The sequence below is a fragment of the Neophocaena asiaeorientalis genome, unplaced genomic scaffold, assembly GCF_003031525.2.
Source record: "Neophocaena asiaeorientalis asiaeorientalis breed wild unplaced genomic scaffold, Neophocaena_asiaeorientalis_V1.1 scaffold52, whole genome shotgun sequence".
NCBI classification, from domain to species: Eukaryota; Metazoa; Chordata; class Mammalia; order Artiodactyla; family Phocoenidae; genus Neophocaena; species Neophocaena asiaeorientalis.
In genome coordinates this window covers 540,181-560,782 of record NW_020173927.1, presented here as the reverse complement: position 1 = coordinate 560,782, position 20,602 = coordinate 540,181, and the positions used below count along the sequence as shown (strand labels likewise).

Here is a 20,602-nt window from a genome sequence, read left to right as displayed (position 1 = left end):
GGTGGCTTTTCATGTCTCCACATAGGGCAAAGCTTAACTACAGTTAAGCTAAGCTTTGGCAGAGCGCCCTGGGACCCGCTCGATCACGCGCATGGGAGGATTACGAGCACCTGCTACAAAGCTGTTTTCCTCCCACCTCCCTGTGCTCCAGGGAGGCTGTCAGGAGATGGTTTCTCATCGCCTCCTGGGTTCTAATGAGGTATAAGGCTTTTTGCCCCCTACTCTCGCCCCTACTAGGATGCAGCTGCAGGCTATAAAACCGCAGCACAGAATCAGCTCCTCAGCAGCGTGGGGTCCGAGTTCTCCCGTGCATTGTCATCTGGCCTCTTCTGTTTTGGTGTCATCTGTGGGATAAGGGATCTGGGTAGCTGACACCTTTTCTGCTCTTACTTTTGTTGTCTACATAAGTAATAAACTGACTGAATCTAAAAGTGAATCCTTCCTTTGCCGGATGAACCTGTGTGCCTTTTGCTGACACATAGCCACACCCACTCACTATGGTCTGTGGCTGCTTCCATGCTACAAGGACAGAGTTGAGCAACTGCAAGAGAGACCCTATAGCCTGGGAAGCCTAAGCATCTTCTGTCTCGTTCTTTACAGAGAAAGTTTGCCAACCCACTGATCTAATTAATGCACTGTCCTTAAAATGGTTTTAAAGTCTAAATCAAAAGCCTTTCCATCACCACTTCCCCGAGCTTTCCTTTCCTTAGGCCTGAGGAGCTTCAATCAGCCAGACTAACTGAAGGTTACACTATTTCCTTGGCGGGGGTGTGTGTGGGGAATAACAGCTTGATTTCTGGACGTGACTATTGCAGCTCAAGTCCTGTGATCATTCTTTTCTTCTTGAAGCAGGGAGATAAGACCTCTATCAGCTCTTGGCCAGTCTGTTTTCCTCCAAGTGGCAAGTTATGACTTTATATTGGTACTTACATCAGTAGGAATTAAGTTAGTGGCTATTCTTGCCTGCTTCACCTCGTGCATCCCTATGAAGACCTTTTACCACTTTCACGCTTCTATTGGGAGCCCCTGGCTGGGCACCGGCCTCAGGTGAGGGTGGTGTCAGCTTACCTACCTTCCATTTCACATGCTGTACCCATATGGAGCCCTTTTCAGATTCCCATATTCTTCAGAATTCAGCAAATATTAATTCATTTCATGAAACTAACACATGTGTGTGGTAGGTCTTAGAGTACCAAGGATACACAGGAAAGGTAAAATTTCTCTCTCAGTCGACATCCCCAGAAGTCACCATCCAGCCTGATGAGCTGCTTTATTATTTGCATAGTTTTTCCATGCTATTTCTTAAATGGATTGTGCAAAAAAAAAAAAAGGTTAAAATCAAAACAAAATCTTTCTGCTTAGTTTTTGAGGTCAAACTCAACTGAAATATATGTTTAAAATATTGTTCTTTCCAAACAGCTTTCCGAGGAAAACAGCTACGGGAAGTTAAAGACACTGTGCCGTTGGCTCCAAGTTTCAATGTGTGCACAGTGTGGATGGCGCAGGCGTGCACTGTTTGCAGCCCCTCCTGGGTCCAGGGTCACCTCTAGAACAGCTAGAGAATGGAGACTCATTTTACAGTAACCCAGGGGTACAAAACCTCTTTTTGGTCTCCTTAACCCAGCCTGGTGGCAGGCATGATAAGGCAGGCACTAATGGGAAGAAGCTGGGAGTACTCGTCAGTACACCTGAGTTCAGCCTGTCCTGGTACTAACTAGCTCTGGCTCGCAAGAACACCATGAAAAATGCCACCAAATGGCTCGTCCCTGGCTTCCCTGGTGGCGCAGTGGTTGAGAGTCTGTCTGCCGATGCAGGGGACACGGGTTAGTGCCTTGGTCCGGGAAGATCCCACACGCCACGGAGCAACTAAGCCCGTGAGCCATGGCCGCTGAGCCTGTGCGTCCGGAGCCTGTGCTCCGCAACGGGAGCGCCACAACAGTGAGAGGCCCACGGACCGGAAAAAAAAAAAAAAAGGCTCGTCCCTGCTGAAATCTGACCACTGAGCATGATGTCCTCATTGTACCAGGGGCAACACAATGAACCAAAGATAAAGTCTGGGCCTTGGGGTCAGAAAGTCCGGCTCTGAACCTGGGTTTCACATCACATGAGCTATGTGACTTTGGGCAGGATGCCAGAAGTCCCAGACACCATTTCCTCACCTGGAAAATAGACATGATACTTGACTTTACTGTCAGGGTGTAATGATGAAGGAAAGTGGGGATAAGATCTAGCACAGTGCCAGACATGTAAAAGAATCTTGGGAAATTGTATCAACTGTTATCATTTATAAGCATTTTAATTGATATCAAACTGCATTGCCTCTGAAAAACAGATATTCAAAAAAATGAACAACATGAATATGATTTTGAAGGAGACAGGTAATTTAGTTAAGCTCAATTTCTCTTCTAAACACTTCAAAATTCATTTATAAAAATGATTTTCTGATAACAAAATTACTTACATTGTACTATGAAAAATATATTTAACAAAGAAATGAGAACTTATTGTTACTCAATTGTTATCCTGTCCCTATGCCGTGTATTTCTTTAGGCATATTTCTTGAAAGTTAAAATTGCTTTTGTCCAGAAAAAGAAAAACCCACACTATCTTTCTCCATAATTTATAAAAAAGAGATCTGGTCACGTAGATAACAGTTCCTTAAAAATGGATTTTTTTCTGCAATGAGTGTTAGAGAGGTCTTCCTATCTTTCTATAAGATGAAGAGAGAGAAACATGGGGAGAAATCCAGAGAAACTCTTGGGTTGAAATGTTTAGATTTTCTTTTCTCTAATGGAATATTTAAGGGTCAGATACGAACTAACCCACTCTGGGTGTGAGCACACAGAAGACCACAGTCTATCAGTTTACAATAAAGTTATCATCTCTCACTGTTTTTCTCTGAGCGAGTGGACAAGCAAACAGCAGGGAGATTCAGCTCTAGATATAACTGTAAATCTTGTCCTCCCAGGAGCCTGATAAAGACAGGCAAGGGGCTTATTCTCCTTGAAAGAAAAAGGGGGAACTGTCAACTCCTCCTGGGCGGCTGGGCCTGGTGGTGGTTGATGCCTGTGGATTCATGGTTGAACTTCAAGTGCAGCTGCCTAGGAGACAGGAGTGCACAGATGATGCCTGGCCTCCCTGACCTGATGCAGGACCTAGTTGCCTAAGTTGCACTTACAAGTTGCTGAGCTAGCAGAGCACCAGGAAAAAGGTGAATTGCCTCGTGCTTTGCAAACCAGAAACTCCCATTTCAGCACCAGAAATACCTGTGTATGGCACAGGCCTGTTTTCCTGCCTGTTATCCCCCATCATGTCCCCCCAGAGCATGCTGGGCTGGAGCTGGAGGACAGGTGCCCTTCCAGCTTCATTTAACTTGTGACACTCCTGTTAACGAGACCCCAACCCTCCCTGTTGCCCACTGAACCATCAGCAACTGGGCTAGAATAATTCCTGCCCTAGGCTAGCCCTGCAGGAAACACAAATCAGAACAAATTTCAAGCAGCCATTGGTTAAATTTAGGGAAAAGGTGTTATATAAAAGAGAGTTGTTAATCAATGTCACTACTTGTTATTATTAATCACAACAGAATCATTATTAGTTGGGAGGTCCCTAAGGTTATTTATTTCTCAACACTGATACCAAGGGAGGCATCACATTATATACCTCATTGTCTAAAATCATCTAGAAAGGAATATTCTAACGATTTTTATTAAACATAAAAACCTTCCTTCTACATAAGAATACCCATTTTGCCCATTTGCATTTTACATTACATTTATTTTCCCATTTGATTCTACAGCAATTCACATGTGTTAGATGAGAAAGTGAGGTTTAAGATACTTTAGTGGCCAGGTTAAAAAAAAATATGTGTGCGTAGCAGATTAATTCAGGAACAGCAAATATGGGCATCATCACTGAATGTTATAACGCACTGAAAAATTTATTTTAATCCTGACATCTGCTCACAGATGTTACACAGTGGCTGCTCCCCCACAGATACTGATGTGTTACTGTCATCACAACAGCCTGGTTCTCATCAGAACTCTCTGCATCCTGGGATGCAGGATTCACAAGGATGCTAAGGTCCTCATCCCGTTCAACCACGGGAAATCTGAAAGCCCTCGGGGCTCCTGTGCCCTCTCTCCTGGTGGCGCCTCGACAAGGGGCGCCAGCACGCCGGATGGTCCCCTGGGGCTGCCCTACCTGCGCGTGCGGTGGAACTGGCACCTCTTCAGTGGGATCTTGGCTACGTGCTCCCGCAGACCCACGAACAGGACACTCTGGCTGTGGAGGATCTGCAGGCTTCTAATGGGCTCTGGCCGCCTCTCGGGGAAGAGCTCCATCTCTTCCAGCAAACAGCTGCCCGAGGTCTGAGTCAGGGGCGCCCGCACTTTTTTAATGGTGCCGTAATCTGCAGAGGCGACAGGGAAAGAAGAAAGTGAGGTCAACGGGTCGCACCAGCCACTCGCCAGCTGAGCCACCAGGGTTCTTCAGCCTGGCTGCACTGTTCAATTAGCCCCGCTGTATGTGGGACCAGGCACCAGTATTTTCCCAGCTCTCAGCAGCGCGGACATACAGCCAAGGACGAGAACCACTTGGCTACGAGCTGCCTGGTCCCGATGCAAGTCTAGAGACCCAGAGCACAGTAAGCTCACTGCGGCTCAACGCAGCCAGCTTTGCACCATCCCCTGGAGAACATCAAGTGAGAGGAATCCCTGGATCCTCAGTGAGAGACAGAGGAGCTGACCCTGCTGCCGCAGCACAGAAGACCCCACATGATGGACAGCTGCAGATATGCAGGGAGCAGAGGACTACCTGCTTCCCTCCTGCCCTGGAAGTACATCCTTCTCTGCCTTTCTGTCTAGATCCCCTCCTTCCTCTCTTTCTCCCCCGAGCTTGTTCTGCGGGATGCTCTTCTGGGTCTCAGCTCCACGGCTTCTTCTCTCCTGTACTAATGAACATCCATTTCCGACTCGGTCCCCCCCCCACTCGAGCTTCTCTGCTCATCACGTCCTTATGCTCATTTATTTTGGCTGTGACCACTGCCCGAGGACAAGTGTCCTAGAGTCCCTGGAGCCACAAAGACTCTCCAGAGTGGCTGTGATGGGCACAGAGAAGGGTCCTCTCCACCAGGGAGTGGCATGGTGCAGCCAACCCCCAGGGTTGGGACCCAGACTTGAAACGTGCTGTTGTCCTTGGCGCGCTGTGTTGAGGCCCCCAAGGCCAGTGTGCAAGTCCAGGGAATGAGACCCAACCCTCTAGAAGCACTTCTGAAAGCCGTCCACAAGCTCCTCAGATAACCCTGAAGGCACTGACTTCATAAAACCCATGCGGATCTGAGTTTCAAAACGTTGTAATCCTTATTCTGTAAACACAGATAATGAGGCTATCAAGTCATCTAAAAAAGGAAATAAAATCAAGAACCTCTGGCTTCAAGGCTTCCGATCAATCTGCTAATCTCACAAAAGATTTGGACATTAAATACCTTTCCAGTTTTTCATTCCTAGGAGAGTCCTTAGAGACGAAGGATGTTTACATTTAGAGAGAAAATACCTAGGTGGATATATATTACCCTGAGTTCATTAAGAAAAGTATATCCGAAACATCTCCAGTGAACATTTATTGATTATGAACTGACCGCTATAAGCACTATGCATCTAACAGTGTATAAAATTATGCATATATTAATGTATGCAGTATTAGTAAACCACTGCTTAATTTTATTTTAGGTTAGCTGGTGAAACATGTCACTTTTGAGAAAGTTCAAGCACAAACAGGATAACTATGTATACTGGGAAGATTAAAAATATAGTACCTGTTTTTTTTTTTTTAACTAGAGAGGCAGGGGAAGTCTACGCAGCAAGGCAGCATTTTAACAAATGCTCACACTTAAAGTGTGAAAAACAATTTGTATGTATTTACTGTGTAAGTCAATCTAATTTTGACCTGGAGACCACAATTTCCAGCTGGCGGGAAATTCAACCCAGTGATGTTTGGGTCTTCCTGCTTGCATGGGGCAAAGCATCAAAGATGAGCCCGGCACCACGGCAGGGATGGGAACAAGTGGCAGCTTCAGGGAAGGTGACTTCAGCGTAGTGTCTCAGCCCCAATACCCTGAGAGGAGGTCTCCCCTGGCAGACGGAAGTGCCAGCCTCCTGTGGACCAGTGACAGGCACGGAGCCTTTGCTGCCCTTTGGGACATCCCGACAATAGGACGCAGTCCGAGACAGAAGTTAGGAGCCAGGGCCTGCCCCCATCCAGTGAGCTGCGAGGCTCTGATGAGTAGAGACTCTTGGGAATAAGCACACTACTCTATATAAAATAGATCACTAGGGCTTCCCTGGTGGCGCAGTGGTTGAGAGTCCGCCTGCCGATGCAGGGGACGCGGGTTCGTGCCCCGGTCCAGGATGATCCCACATGCCGCGGAGCGGCTGGGCCCGTGAGCCATGGCCGCTGAGCCTGCGCGTCCGGAGCCTGTGCTCCGCAACGGGAGAGGCCACAACAGTGAGAGGCCCGCGTACCGCAAAAAAAAAAAAAGATAACTAATAAGAACCTGCTGTAGAGCACAGGGAACTCTACTCAATACTCTGTAACGGTCTATATGGGAAAGAATCTAAAAAAAAGAGCAGATATATGTATATGTATAACTGATTCACTTTGCTGTACACCTGAAACTAACACAACATTGTAAAGCAACTACACTCCAATAAAAATTTTTAAAAGAGAGACTCTTGGGATAAAACAGAACATTTTAGAGAAATGCAGGGGTGGAAGTGAGGACGGCCAGAAGAGGCGAGAGTCCAGGTGGCGAACCGTCATCTTTTGACAGTTACCGCGCTATTTTCAAGGGAAACATGGGTGAGAGAACTAAATCCTATTCAACAGGTGCACAGAGACTGCTGGCTGTTTATTATTTATTTTGCTGATGGATCATTACTCTGAGAAACCAATCAATAACAATTCAAACGCCAATATGCCCATACGCACTTTGAATTCTTAAGCAATTGTGCGGGGAAAAAACAAATTTTCAAAGATCTTTAATCATTTGATTTAAAAGAGCTAACCATCATTGATCAAAACTTCTCAATGTGTATTTCTGCACACCTTGTATCTGACTTTCCAGCTGACTGGGATCTAACAAAACTAGAGGACTTCTTAGCATTTCAGAGAAGGGTACTCAGCGTGGACTTAGGTGCTCGTCCACCATCTACGCCTCTGCTGGGTCTTCTTCACTCTGAGCCACCTGATCACGTGAGGAGCCTCGTGAAGTTCCCCGTTCTGTTGGCAGCAGGGTCAGCACATCCGGACCCCAGGAGCCTCCTTCTGTTCCCTCGACGCCTGCCCTTCCTCAGCCGGCAGCTTGGCCACACTGTTCACACACTGTCACCTTAGTGTAGAACACCTTTCTCACCTGGATGCCCCCAGAACACTCACCCTATGCTCCTGTCTCTGGCGTGAGCATCTGGACACATGCACGACCACACCCCTCTCCCGCCTCGGACCCTCTGCATCAGGTGTCAACACGGTACCAAGTCACCCATGGGCCATGTGAGGCCCGAGCCCAAGCTGGTGTCAGTAAATCAGCTTTACTGCATGTGGGCAAATGGACCCAAGTTTGGTCTGGTAACAGAGCAAGGATGTGGCAAAGCCGTGGTTTTTTTTGTTTGTTTGTTTTTTCTTTTAGAGGCAGAAAGTCAGAGCCTGGCTCCTAAGAAAGCAAGGAACAAAGATCCACTTCATATGAGAGGACAGAACAGCAGGACTTGGGGAGGTCCCTCAGAGTGCTTTTATGTTTTGCTGTCTTTGCTTTATAATATCTGCCACAGTTTAACTACTAACTTAGTTGTTTTGTGGCTTCTACACTTGCCGTTATTAAGCTCCATGAGGGCAGACGCTATCAGTTTTGTCCTCTGATGCCTGCAGAGCGGCCACCACTGTGGCCTGTGGAGATCAATAAATATGTGCTGGACGCGAGACTGAACTAACGAGTGAGGGAAGGAAGGCAGGAAGGAAGGCAGCTGTCATGGGAATGTCATCATCACTTGTACGTTTGCTAAAAAGACTCCTGATGAATACTTTTGCATTGCAACATTTAATGAGAGGTACGATACCAGTCAGATCAGTCAGTGTGAAGGTGAAACAAGAAACAGTATTTCCCCAATTCCCAAATAGTTCAACTAAAAGCGTCATAAACTAAATATGAATGAGGACAATCATTTTCATTGGTTTCAGCTGAGAAAATATCAGCTCTGAAAATGCGCCATAGAAAAATAAAACCATGTACACCTGAAACTCAATACTCTAATCAAAGTCAGTGGAAGGAAAACAATCAGTGCTAGAAATACAGAAAACCTTCTCGAGCAGTCTGTAAAATTTTGAGATCAGAAAGGAAAGAGAAAATTGGCACTTCCTGCCAATTGCAGATCACTTCCCCAAGGAGAGAGAAGGAGAGCGAGCTTCTGGAAGTGCAGAATCGGAGCTGACAGCAAAACCATGGGGCTGGCACCGCCTTGGCCCAAATTCTCATAATATTCACCTTTTTGTGAGAATGTGAAATACTAATTACGTTATGGACACACATTTGAGCGTCAGATATTTGTAGTTTATGTCTAAAATTGAAAACCACAGGTATTCGTGAAAGAGAGCTACTGCAAGATTTTTCATTTTCAGGCTGATGAAAGCTGATATAGTATGGTTGTCATTTGAAAGACATGAATAGTTGTAATTACATGAAAATGTAAATATTGTGCTGAAGAACTTATATTTGCCTAATTTCAGCAGAACAGGAAGCATGCTTATACTTTAGGGGTTGGCAGATTCAATAAAGCATGCCCACTTAAATCTGAATTTTAGATAAACCATTAATTTTTTTAGTATTAGTACATCCAATTCAATATCATTCATGGTTGACCTGAAATTGACATTAAAGTAGGCATCCTATATTTTTATTTGTTAAATCTGGCAGCCTTATTATATCCACATCTCATGCAATCATCTCAGCAAGCTGGTGAGGATGTGACTAATATATGCATGAGTATTCCCACTTTACAGATGAGAAAACTGAGTTCCAGAGAGTAGGAGATCTGATATCTATTTCCTATGAACTGTACTTTTAAAATCCTGTAAGGGAGTCAGACATGAAATGGAGGTTCACGTCAATGCTAACGAACAAGAGAAAGTAACAATGGACCCCAAATAAACATTAATTAAAAAGCCAGTGTGATACCTAGGAAAGGGTAGTTATATTTATTTTTTTATTTTATTTTATTATTATTATTTTTTTGCGGTACGCGGGCCTCTCACTGTTGTGGCCTCTCCCGTTGCAGAGCACAGGCTCCGGACACGCAGGCTCAGAGGCCATGGCTCACCGGCTCACCCGCTCCGCGGCATGTGGGATCTTTCCGGACCGGAGCACGAACCCGTGTCCCCTGCATCGGCAGGCGGACTCTCAACCACTGCGCCACCAGGGAAGCCCGGTAGTTATATTTAGATTGTTTGCATACTCTTTTTATTCCATGAAATCTTCTGGAAGTCATGAAACGTAGCCAGTTGGGAGGTAGTTAGAAGGAAGGCAACATCCTGATCCATCGGAAGCTACCCACGTGGAGGACAAACACGGTCAGCAGCTGCTTCAGAAAGCACCGGGGCCTCCTGGTTACCAGGACCACATTCCTTTCCACAATCCAGGCAAAGACAGGCAAACACAGTGACTGATGTCCGTGCTCCCTTACACCGTCTATCTAAAGAGTGAGGCATGCAGAGCCAGATCAAACATGTCTGGATGAACAGAAGTTGTATGTACACTTAAAAGGTAGTATCTCTGGGAATAAGAGAAAGGCACAACTATCCCCCAAAACAACAGCCATGCAAGGCACCGTCACCAGACCAGACCTTGAACAAATGAAGAGCTTCACTGAAGTGCTTGCCAGGGATATGAGAACTCTTCTGGGCACAAATCATCAGACTGTAGGTCCAAACAATTCCTAATATTGATTTTTGCTGGTGACTAATAAAGTCATGGAAGACCAGAGGCACATCTGATGGCAGGTGGAAAACACAGAGGCAAAATTGGATTATTGTAATAAGAGAGGTATTTATTTCAACCTCAGTATTCTGAGCCATTAGGAAAATGACCAAAGGAAAAAGCAAAAGTCATAAACAAAATGGTATACTAAGGTAAAGCTGGAACATTGTCACATGCAACAGTAATAAATCCAATTTTAAAAGTGATTTCTGGGGAAGAAATATTTACATAAAACTTATCAGAAGACTGGAGGGTTACTTGAAAAGGACATGAAGAAATCCCCCGCAAAATTCCAACCACAAGAAACGATCCATGAAACACTGAAGTTTGCTCCACGACCTCCAACCCACAGCAAAATATGTGCACGTCCTATAGCTAATGAGCTACCAAGCAGCTTAGGGGAAGAGTAAGTAAAATGAGAACAAAACCAGGGCTTCCCTGGTGGCACAGTGGTTAAGAATCCACCTGCCAATGCAGGGGATGTGGGTTCGAGCCCTGGTCCAGGAAGATCCCACAGGCCACAGAGCAGCTAAGCCCTTGTGCTACAACTACTGAGCCTGTGCTCTAGAGCCCGCGAGCCACAACTACTGAAGCCCGTGAGCCTAGAGCCCGTGCTCTGCAACAAGAGAAGTCACCTCATGGACATATATACACTACCGAATGTGAAATAGATAGCTAGTGGGAAGCAGCCACATAGCACAGGGAGATCAGCTCGGTGCTCTGTGACCACTTAGAGGGGTGGGGTAGGGAGGGTGGGAAGGAGACACAAGAGGGAAGAGATATGGGGACATATGTATATGTACACCTGATTCACTTTGTTATAAAGCAGAAACTAACACACCACTGTAAAGCAATTTAAAAAAAAAGACAGAAGCCACCTTAATGAGAAGCGCACTTGCCGCAACTAGAGAAAGCCCGCACACAGCAACGAAGACCCGATGCAGCCAAACTAAATTTAATTAATTAATTAATTAATTTTTAAAAAGAGAACAAAACCAAACAAACAAAAATGTATGTTTTTCTGCAGAAAAAATATATTTTGGTTTCAATGAAAAAATGTTCTTAGAGCAAAGTGTGGTAGTAAAGAAAGCTGCCCGGACACATTCCTAACGCATTTCATGGGAACAGAGCGACTTGCACATGGGACCTGAGGAAGCAACAATGACTAGAATCCCCACAAAACTTTCGAGCACTGATGGCTGGAGGCGAGAGCCCACAGAGTGAGTCTAGACCGGCGTCATCCAACGGAACTGTAGCACCATCCTTGAAAGTAATTGAAAATTTTTCTAGCAACCACATTTAAAAAAGAAAAAAAAAAGAGCAGGTGAACTAAATTTAATTACAAATTTTTATTTAACCTGATGTATCCAAAATAGTGTACAATCTTCCAATACGTAATCAATATAAAATGATTGAGCTATTTTGCATTCTCTCTTTGTACTAAGTCTTTGAAATGAGGGTTCAGTTCAGATTACCCACGTTTTGGGTGTGCAGCAGTCACATCAGGTTATGGCTATGGTATTGGACAGCTTAGAGATGTAGAGAGGTGGCCCAGTACTGCCCTGAAGAGCCAGGTGCCCCCCACTCCCCGAAACGGGCAACAGCTTCATAACCCACAACATGGCAAGCTTCATTTCACATATTTAGCCTTGCCATATGATTTCCACTGAAGAAAGGGTTCCAGCAGGAAGGGCTGAGAATAATTGAACAAAAGGTTCCATCTCCACAAACGTTTGAGAACGCTTGCACTAGAGCTCCTACTGCAGGTAAGGTGATGCAGGCCCTCAAAGGTTAACTGAAGGCTCATGGTGTCCAGCCAGTGAGTGTAGCCCTGATATTAGAACCTGGCCCCTAACGCCTCACCTGGCCATCTGTGTCACCCGCTGGTAATCTGCCCACAGGCAAATGACAGATGTCCTGTGAGAGTGAATGCAATTATTGTCAGCTTATATCAGAACCATATGGACTGCCACAAAGTAAGCACAACCACTAAAGAAGATTCTGTTTTTGTTCATTTTCTTTGTAGAGATTTCCTTCAATTAGAGGTTAAGCTTGTCCCTACTCTTTTGGAGTAGAGCTTCTGTATCACTTTTCTGAGAAAACCAATGACCCTGACTGCCCTCCCAAACAGAACTGGTGAGGGCAAGGAGACTGTTCATAGTTCACAGCCTGGATAATCAACATATGAAAGCCAGTGCAAACAAGAAAAAAAAAATACTGATGTATTTATACCAAAATTAAGCTAACAAGGAAAGAGAAGCATAGATGTAAACTTGATGTACAAATAGAAAACTACAGACCACTTTTATTTTCCTAATTCAGTCAATTTTCAGAATCCAAGATAAGTCCTTGGGGGAGTATACGAGAGATCCCATTGGTATGGGCACTCTAATTGCAAATCATCTACCATCATTATGATTTCTAAACTAAAATTTCAACCATCGTAGGACATTAGAGTTGGAAGGAACCTACAGCAATATTTTGAATTTTGCAGGTGAGGAAAGCAAAGCCCAGAAAGGTTGAGTTCCAAAGATCAGACGATTGGGCCAAAATTTAGGTCCTCTGCATATCAATCAAGTGCTGGTTTCTAAATTTTTGAAGGTATTTTTGTTTTGAAAATATGGAAAGTATAATATACAATCCTTATAATGGTGCATCAGTAATAGTATGGCTGATAAGTTTCTTAAAAGATCAGGTGGTCTGATAAAACAGTGTATTAAGCAGTAGTGGTTATTCAAGACAAAGATTAAGCTATGATTTACAGACATGCTTATCTTATCCCAGAATTCCCTACACACGTAACTAATATATAAGTGGTACCAGGACAGACCTGACTTCTCTACCAGGCTAGGGACTCTCATGTCCTCAAGTTCAGGAAGCAAACATGAGAATAAATGGATGAAAAATACCTAGAATATTCTATTTCAGTTATTTTTTTTTTAAAAAAAGAGGATTTAAGGTGACAAAAGATTGGTTTAAACAAAAAACTTTTACAATAAAAATGACTCTCTAACCACTAATTGCTTTATGTGATGTAAGCTGTATGTAATATAAACTCTAATGGATGTAATTCAGTTATTAGTGGTTGAAAATTCACTATATTTTTGACTTTGGGGGAAAATAGCTGGTCTTTCTCTAAATTTCAGCGATCAGTTTGCTAATTAACATGGATTCGATAGTTTAAGCAAGATTCTATTCTGCATCTTGATAGGGATGTTCAAATATAGCAATCTCTCATTTGGTATGAAATATACCTTATAATAAAATATGGATGATTATGGGCTGGATTGTACCCCATCAAAATTCTTATGTTTAAGTTTTAATTCATAATACCTCAGAATGTGACTGTATTTGGAGATAGGGCCCTTCAAGAGGTAATTAAGGGAAAATGAAGTCATGTGGGCGGTCCCTAATCTAATGTGACTGGTGTCCTCATAGGAAGAGGAAATTAAGACATAGACTTGTGCAACCAACATGTGAGGATACGTCTGGAAGATGGCCGTCTGCAAGGCAAGGGGAGAGGTCTCAGAAGAAATAAACCCTGCCAACACCTTGAGCTCGAACTTCTAGCCTCCAGAACGGTAAGCAATCAACTTCTGTTGTTTAACCCACCCAATCTGCAGTACTCTGTTATCTTTGTTAAGGCAGCCTGAGCAGGCTATCAGAGGGACTCCATGTCAAGAGTAAGAAGATCTTGTCACCCAGATAATTTGCTCAACGCAATTTCAAAACTGGACTGCAAATTATTTTTCCACATTTCCCTAAGATATTATGACTCAAATTCTAATGCAAAGGCGTTATAAACTATGTTAGACAATTTTCTTTTTTCCTTGTATGATTGCAACACAAGATTCATCTTAGTAACAGCCTGGTATTATCAAATATTGTCATGTATTTCACTTAATCCCCTATACATATGATCCTGGGCTAGAAATGCAGCAGGAGATGATACAGAACACGTAGTATTGTAGAAAACTGATGCATTTTGATAAACATCATAAAATAATTCAAATAGTGGAAACCTTGTTCACAACCTTTATGCTAAGAACCCTGGTGGTCTTTGGGGGACAATTAGAACTAAATGAATGCTCAGGAATGAGCTTTCCAGTATTTGAGGGAAAGGTCATTGGAGGATGTCTAGAATTTTAGTTTCACCGAAATTTTGAGGGTTCATGAAAATAGTTTTTTTTGGAAAGAGGGAAGGCAGAAAGGAAGGAGGGAGAAGGATAAGGAAGGAAAAGAAATATGATCAGCTCAATATAACATTTACTACTGCTATAAATAACAATAATAATTTTTGATTTTTCGTACTTGTATATGATCGGACAGCCTTCTGCAATTCATTAAAGCTTCAACAATGAAACAATACTAAAAGAAAAATTCATCATGTCCTATGGTCCTACGTGTATAGCGGCATCAACTCTAATGGACTTGAGAGCCCTGAACAACGAGAAAAGGCCAAGAAATCAATTCTTCTTGAGTATAGCAGCCCGAAGCACTTCCAAAACACTTTGGAATAAATATATATTTCCTCTAAGATGCAATAAAACACTTAAGAGGGTGGAGCTGTAACATACTGGATACATAGAAAAATTTTGTTTTTTTTTTTTTTTTTTTTTTTTTTGGTGGTACGCGGGCCTCACTGCTGTAGCCTCTCCCAGCCGCTCCGTGGCATGTGGGATCCTCCCGGACCAGGGCACGAACCTGTGTCCCCTGCATCGGCAGGTGGACTCTCAGCCACTGCGCCACCAGGGAGGCCCAAAAATTTTGTTTTAAGAGAGGGAAAAGTCACACCATGAAACAAAGAGAGGGCTAGTTCAGGGAAATGTGATATAAAAATGAAGGATTATTGCAAAGCCCTGGACGGTTAAATCTTTTATCTTGACTCTGTTCTCCTCTTACTACTTTTCTGAGTTCTGTTGTATTTTAAAGGGATGTTTATTATTCAACTTGCCATGTGCTGAATCCAGTACAGAAATTAAACCTGTGAACGGGACAGGCAGTTCTGACCATGGTTGCCTGTGACAGGGCTGGAGATTCACTGCGGACGCCAAGGCCACTAATCAGGGAAGCTGAATTACCTTATTTCCAGTTGTGCATTTGACTCTATTTGATTCTCTGCTGTTGTATCCAAGAGACATTTTTCGTGTTCGTCTCATCGACCCAGAGTTACTGCAGAGTAAAAGGAAGCGCTTTGTGTTCGCATCAGTTACTGTTCTGAGGATTATCAGTGAGGCAATGACGCAATGCCCTCTTCCACTCACTGGGCAGCATGTTACCATAGCAACAGATCATTATATAAAGTTCATCAGTTCAGCCAGTTGTGACTCCAAAGTAGCAGACAGCTAATATGTGTCAAAAGTTCTTTCTTTTAACCCATAATTGAGCAAATGAATTAAACTGGTCTTGGCACTGGGAGCTCAGTATCGCATTTATATAGTAAAAGGGAATTAAAAGAAGAAAACAAGCCTTCTTGGCTAGTGTATGCCTGCAAAGGAGATTTTAATTAACTCAGTTTATCAGATTCAACTAATGGCTTAGTTTTTCTCAAAAACAGATATGTTAGCCAGCTTAAACATCCTAGTCATAAGTTATATGCAACATTCTTTTATCCCAAATATTATTTTTAAACCATATTCCTGCATCCTCACCCTCAGCATATAAATTCAAGGTAGTCAGGTGCTGGGGGACCTAGCCTGTCTTATTCACTGTGATCTCACTGGTGTCTGTGCCTGACACACAGTAGGTGCTCAAGCAGAGGACATGGTTCTGTGTGAGGACCCTGGCGCCTGATGATCCAGGTTAGACTCCTGTCTCCAGGTCACTCACATCTGTGTCTCCTTCACCCTGGGGTCCAGCTCACAGGCCAGGGGCCATGCAGTGAGCTTATCTATGCAGAAGGCCTGGACAGTGCCTGGCACGCAGGATGCGTTATCTGAGAATTCAGTATTATTATTTTATTGCTATGTTTAGCTTAGAGATTATAATCCTTACCCAAGTTTTGTCTAAAATGAGCAAGCTCCCTGCCTCGGTCAGTACTGGCCGCACATAAAGCAGAGGGGTGGATGATAGCTCTACTGCCTTACTGAGAAACAAAATGAAACCAAACACTCCTTTAAGTACTCCAAATCATAAGCTGGTGCTTTTAGGAAATTTACCAGTGGAGTTTTCTGTGAATAAAAACCACATTCCACTTAAAATGAGAGTGCAACTGATAGAGTCCTCTGGGTATCTTTTCTAAGCTCTCCTCTAACCCCAGAGCTTAATTCTAACTCTCATCATTCTGTTAAGGAGACAATTCAAGTTTCTAGAAGGTAATAACTTACCTTAGATTTACTCTATCTAAATTACAAAACAACGACCCAGTTGGCAAAGTCGGCAGCCCTTCTCTGACAGTCACCAGGCGGGAACACAGAGTCTAAATTACCCTCTCACCCCAGTGGTAAAATTTATACTGTGCCTGGTCCCATTAGGTGTGGACTGAGATGGCTGAGAAAAATCTATGCAAAGAACTTTTGTAATTTTGCATCATTAATTTGGAAGAAAAAAGAGAGCTCTCTACTCAATGGAATGAGAAAATTATTTTGTCATTTTCCTGAATCATTACATTACACTAATTATGAACTAGTGGCTGAGATTCCAAGCTATTTTTTTTTAACATCTTTATTGGAGTATAATTGCTTTACAGTGGTGTGTTAGTTTCTGCTGTATAACAAAGTGAATCAGCTATACGTATACATATATCCCCATATCCCCTCCCTCTTGCGTCTCCCTCCCATCGTCCCTCTCCCACACCCTAGGTGGACACAAAGCACCGAGCTGATCTCCCTGTGCTATGCGGCTGCTTCCCACTAGCCGTCTATTTTACATTCGGTTGTGTATATATGTCAATGCTACTCTCTCACTTCGTCCCAGCTTCCCCTTCCCCCTCCCCATGTCTTCAAGTCCATTTTCTACATCTGCATCTTTATTCCTGTCCTGCCTCTAGGTTCATCAGAACCTTTTTTTTTTTTTTAGATTCCATATATATGTGTTAGCATATGGTATTTCCAAGCTATTTGGGAGCTAGATTTTCACATGCTTTCTTCAGGCATGATCTCATCCACTTCTACAGCTTCAAAGCTAATCTGAGGTCTCTGTTACTGATCCAAACCTTTCTCTTTGGCCTCAAAGAAGAAGTTCCAACCGACTGTCAGACCTACCACAGGAAACTGGAACTCAGCATATCCCAAAACTGAGCTGTGTCTCCCCTTTGGCTCAAATCTGTTCATGCATCTGAAATCCCTTTCCATTTGTTAGGATAAAATTTTCAATCTGACACATCCCACATTTTAGCTTCACCTTCTGTCTCTCTACCCACAATGCCAGCCTTTTAGAACACTTCCACCTTTCAGAACACTCCATGCCTTTCTATATCTGCAGGTTTTCCATATCCTGTGCCTTCTCCCAGGAAGGTCTGTCCAAACCTTCTCCACCAGGCAACCATCTCCCACCTTCCAAGGGCCAGTTCCCCCTCTCCTCTGTGGGGTGTTTCCGACCCTCTCAAGCCAGGTCATTGTTCCCAAGTCTCTGTGTCTCTGGGATCTAGAGGGAGAAACCCTTAACCAGTCTTTGAGGAGAGGATGGGGAAGGGAAAGTCTACACTTTTCAACTGGACCTTGAAAGATGAATGTGCATTCACCCAGCAGAGAAGGAAATGAGGGCAGGTCAAGGAGGGAGGGTGTCCTGACCAAAGTCGGGAAGACTGGGGACCGTGGCTCACAGACGTGTAGGATTAAATGTTCCTTAGAAGGGTGATGCATTAGGTTGGAGCCAGAAAATGAACACTGCGGAACAGTCCAGTTTACATGTGTTTGTGCAATGCCACAAACTGGATCAAGTGTAATGAAGCTCTGAGCTCTGCAAAACACTTTGGCAAGCAATCTGGAATAGTGTAGCAGAATTGAAGATTCCCGTACCCTGTGAATCAGCAACTTCAGCTTCCCAGCCCATGGGCCATGACTAGGTTACACATATACCATGATATAGACCTCCTCCACTCCTGAGGCAGTGTGGGCAGCTCTGCCCTGCTGGGTTGGTGCCCATGGTAGCAAGTAACCTTGATTTTTCCAATGTACCGTATACAGAATGTCATTTTCTATGGTTGCCATGATTGGGAAGCCCTGTCCTGGACACAGTTCTTGGTACAGGCTCCAGGGGATGTGCACAGGGATGCAGGGGCAGATGTAGCAGCACCACTTACAACAGCAAAAGACCAGAAATCCTCCAAATGCCAGTCAACAAGATTACCTTAAATTCAGGCAGGTAATGAAAAACTGTATATAGTGGCAAAGATGAAGGGACTTCAGTTGTGTGCATGAACATGGATGAATCGTTAATTTAAAAAATGTTGAACAAAATTTTAAAAAGAGAATCTTAAGAGAATATACATAGATCCATTTACCTAAAGTCCAAAAGCATATAAAATTAAGCTATGTCATCTAGGGAATAAAATATGGTGACATTATAAAAGAAAGCAAGGAAATAATAAAAACAAAATTCAGGGTAGTGAATACTTTGGAAAGAGGGCATGGGTTTGGGGTGGTGGTGAAAAGGGGGGCCTTTAGAACACCTGTGCAGCTCTGCTGTGTGACTTGGCTGGTGGGTAAATTGGTGTGCCCATGTAATTACTCCTTATACATAAGATATATATCTAAAATAGTAGTCTATAACTTCCCCCCCAAAAAAACTTCTTAAAAATGGAAAACTACTATATAGAATGCAACTCTTGACCTTTGCAAACTTGGCTTCTTAGGTGGATGGACACACCTATCTCTTATACCATGTGCTATACACCCCCCTCAAGACACACACACACACACACACACACACACACACACACACACACACACGCTTACACCATAGGAAGATAATTTAGATGCAAATATATTACAATAGAAGTGAGTATTAAAAACAAAAGGCAGGGCTTCCCTGGTGGCGCAGTGGTTGAGAGTCCGCCTGCCGATGCAGGGGACACGGGTTCGTGCCCCAGTCCGGGAAGATCCCACGTGCCGCCGAGCGGCTGGGCCCGTGAGCCATGGCCGCTGAGCCTGCGCGTCCGGAGCCTGTGCTCCGCAACGGGAGAGGCCCGCGTACCGCACACACACAAGAAAAGGCATTATAAGTATGTAATAAGGTGCATACACTTCTATTCCCTAATATTCCTCTGGGATGGAGGCAGGTATTCCCTGGAGCGTGTCCTGAACAGAGCTTGAGATGGGAGCCGACACGCTTCCCCTTTATCTGCCCTCTGCACCCGGATATGGGGAGAGGTGTCAAGGAAGAAAGGCTCCAGATGAGATATGGGTAGAATTTTCATTGGGAGCCTATTGAGAAAGAGTGAAAAGATAAAGGGGCAGGAGAGAGAAGGTAGGGAGATGGCGGCAAACTGCCAATAAACCTTCCCGGTGACCATGGAACCTTCATGGCGTCTTCTAAACTCACACAATACTTGCTGTGTCTTGCTCTTTTCAAACACAATCTGGAGAAGGAGACGACTTTGTGTCTGACAGCATGAGAAACACAGTCTGCCTGAGAGTGCACAGGACTTCATGAGCATAAGCTCAAAATTAATGAACAGAAATTGTGGGGAGAGTGGAGGACTTCCAAGGCCATGACATTGGGAGTCTGAAATAAGGAACCAACTATTCAAGGGGCAGGTAAGTCCCAGCTGGTCTCCACTGGGCGGGCATGATGCATGCCATTAAATGTCTGTGGTGGGGGGAACAGGCTTGCATTGTGACTCGTTACCTGAGATGAAAAGCTGGGGTATTCAGCCACTAAACATGCCACACACTAACGATGCAGATTCCGGGGCCCTTGGCCTGCTGGCTTCAGCGCTGACATTCCGACGCGGCTCCCGAAATTTCCGTGGGTGCCGATTTGTGACCCACATGGCATCCCAGTCCAGTTCTTACTCAGGCAGAAGAAAAATTAGGAGTCCTAACAAAATTCCCCGAACTAGGATTCAAGTGGCTGAGGGCCAGTGTGGTCCCAACACCAGTTGTACATCCTCCAACCATGAAGGCCAAGGTGAGGGTCCCAATCAGACACCAAGAGAGAGAGGACCAGGGGGGCAACAGGTCAGTGTCTGGAGCAGGAGGGAGTGGGCAATGGCCCTCTCATTCCTGGGATGAGAACATATCAGAGAAGACGGGATACAACTCAGACACTGTAGAGAAAACTGGATCACAGGTCACAAGAGAAGATGTCAAAGGCCCAGTCACTAAAACTGGGTGAGGGGTCACAGCCCAGCCAGGGAAAGAAGACCTGGCACTGGGCTCAGGCCCTCGTGTTCCTGGCACACCTGGTGCTCAAGGCAGGAAGGCCCCAGAATCTGAGGAACCCAGAGGTACAGGTTAAGGAACCCCGGCTTTGAAAGTTAGAGGGTCCTGAGGACAAGCTACAGGTGAATCATCCCAGGTCAGCAATTCAATGAAGACCAGGACCACTGGCTCTTATCCAGTCCATGCAGAGAGAAATTAATGCTACCCACAATAGAAAAAAAAAAAAAAAAAAAAAACAAAAATTATGAAAGAA

At 44.2% G+C, this 20,602-nt stretch overlaps 1 protein-coding gene across 2 annotated transcripts in view; it reads right to left on the bottom strand.

The window, feature by feature from the left end:
• Positions 1 to 20,602, bottom strand: part of SEMA5A (semaphorin 5A) — a 346,899-nt gene that overhangs the window by 93,732 nt on the left and 232,565 nt on the right. For both annotated transcript variants that reach the window (XM_024752519.1, XM_024752520.1), the window contains exon 11: positions 4,204 to 4,411. In XM_024752519.1, the coding sequence (XP_024608287.1) occupies positions 4,204 to 4,411 (208 nt within the window). The remainder of the gene's footprint in view (positions 1 to 4,203; positions 4,412 to 20,602) is intronic.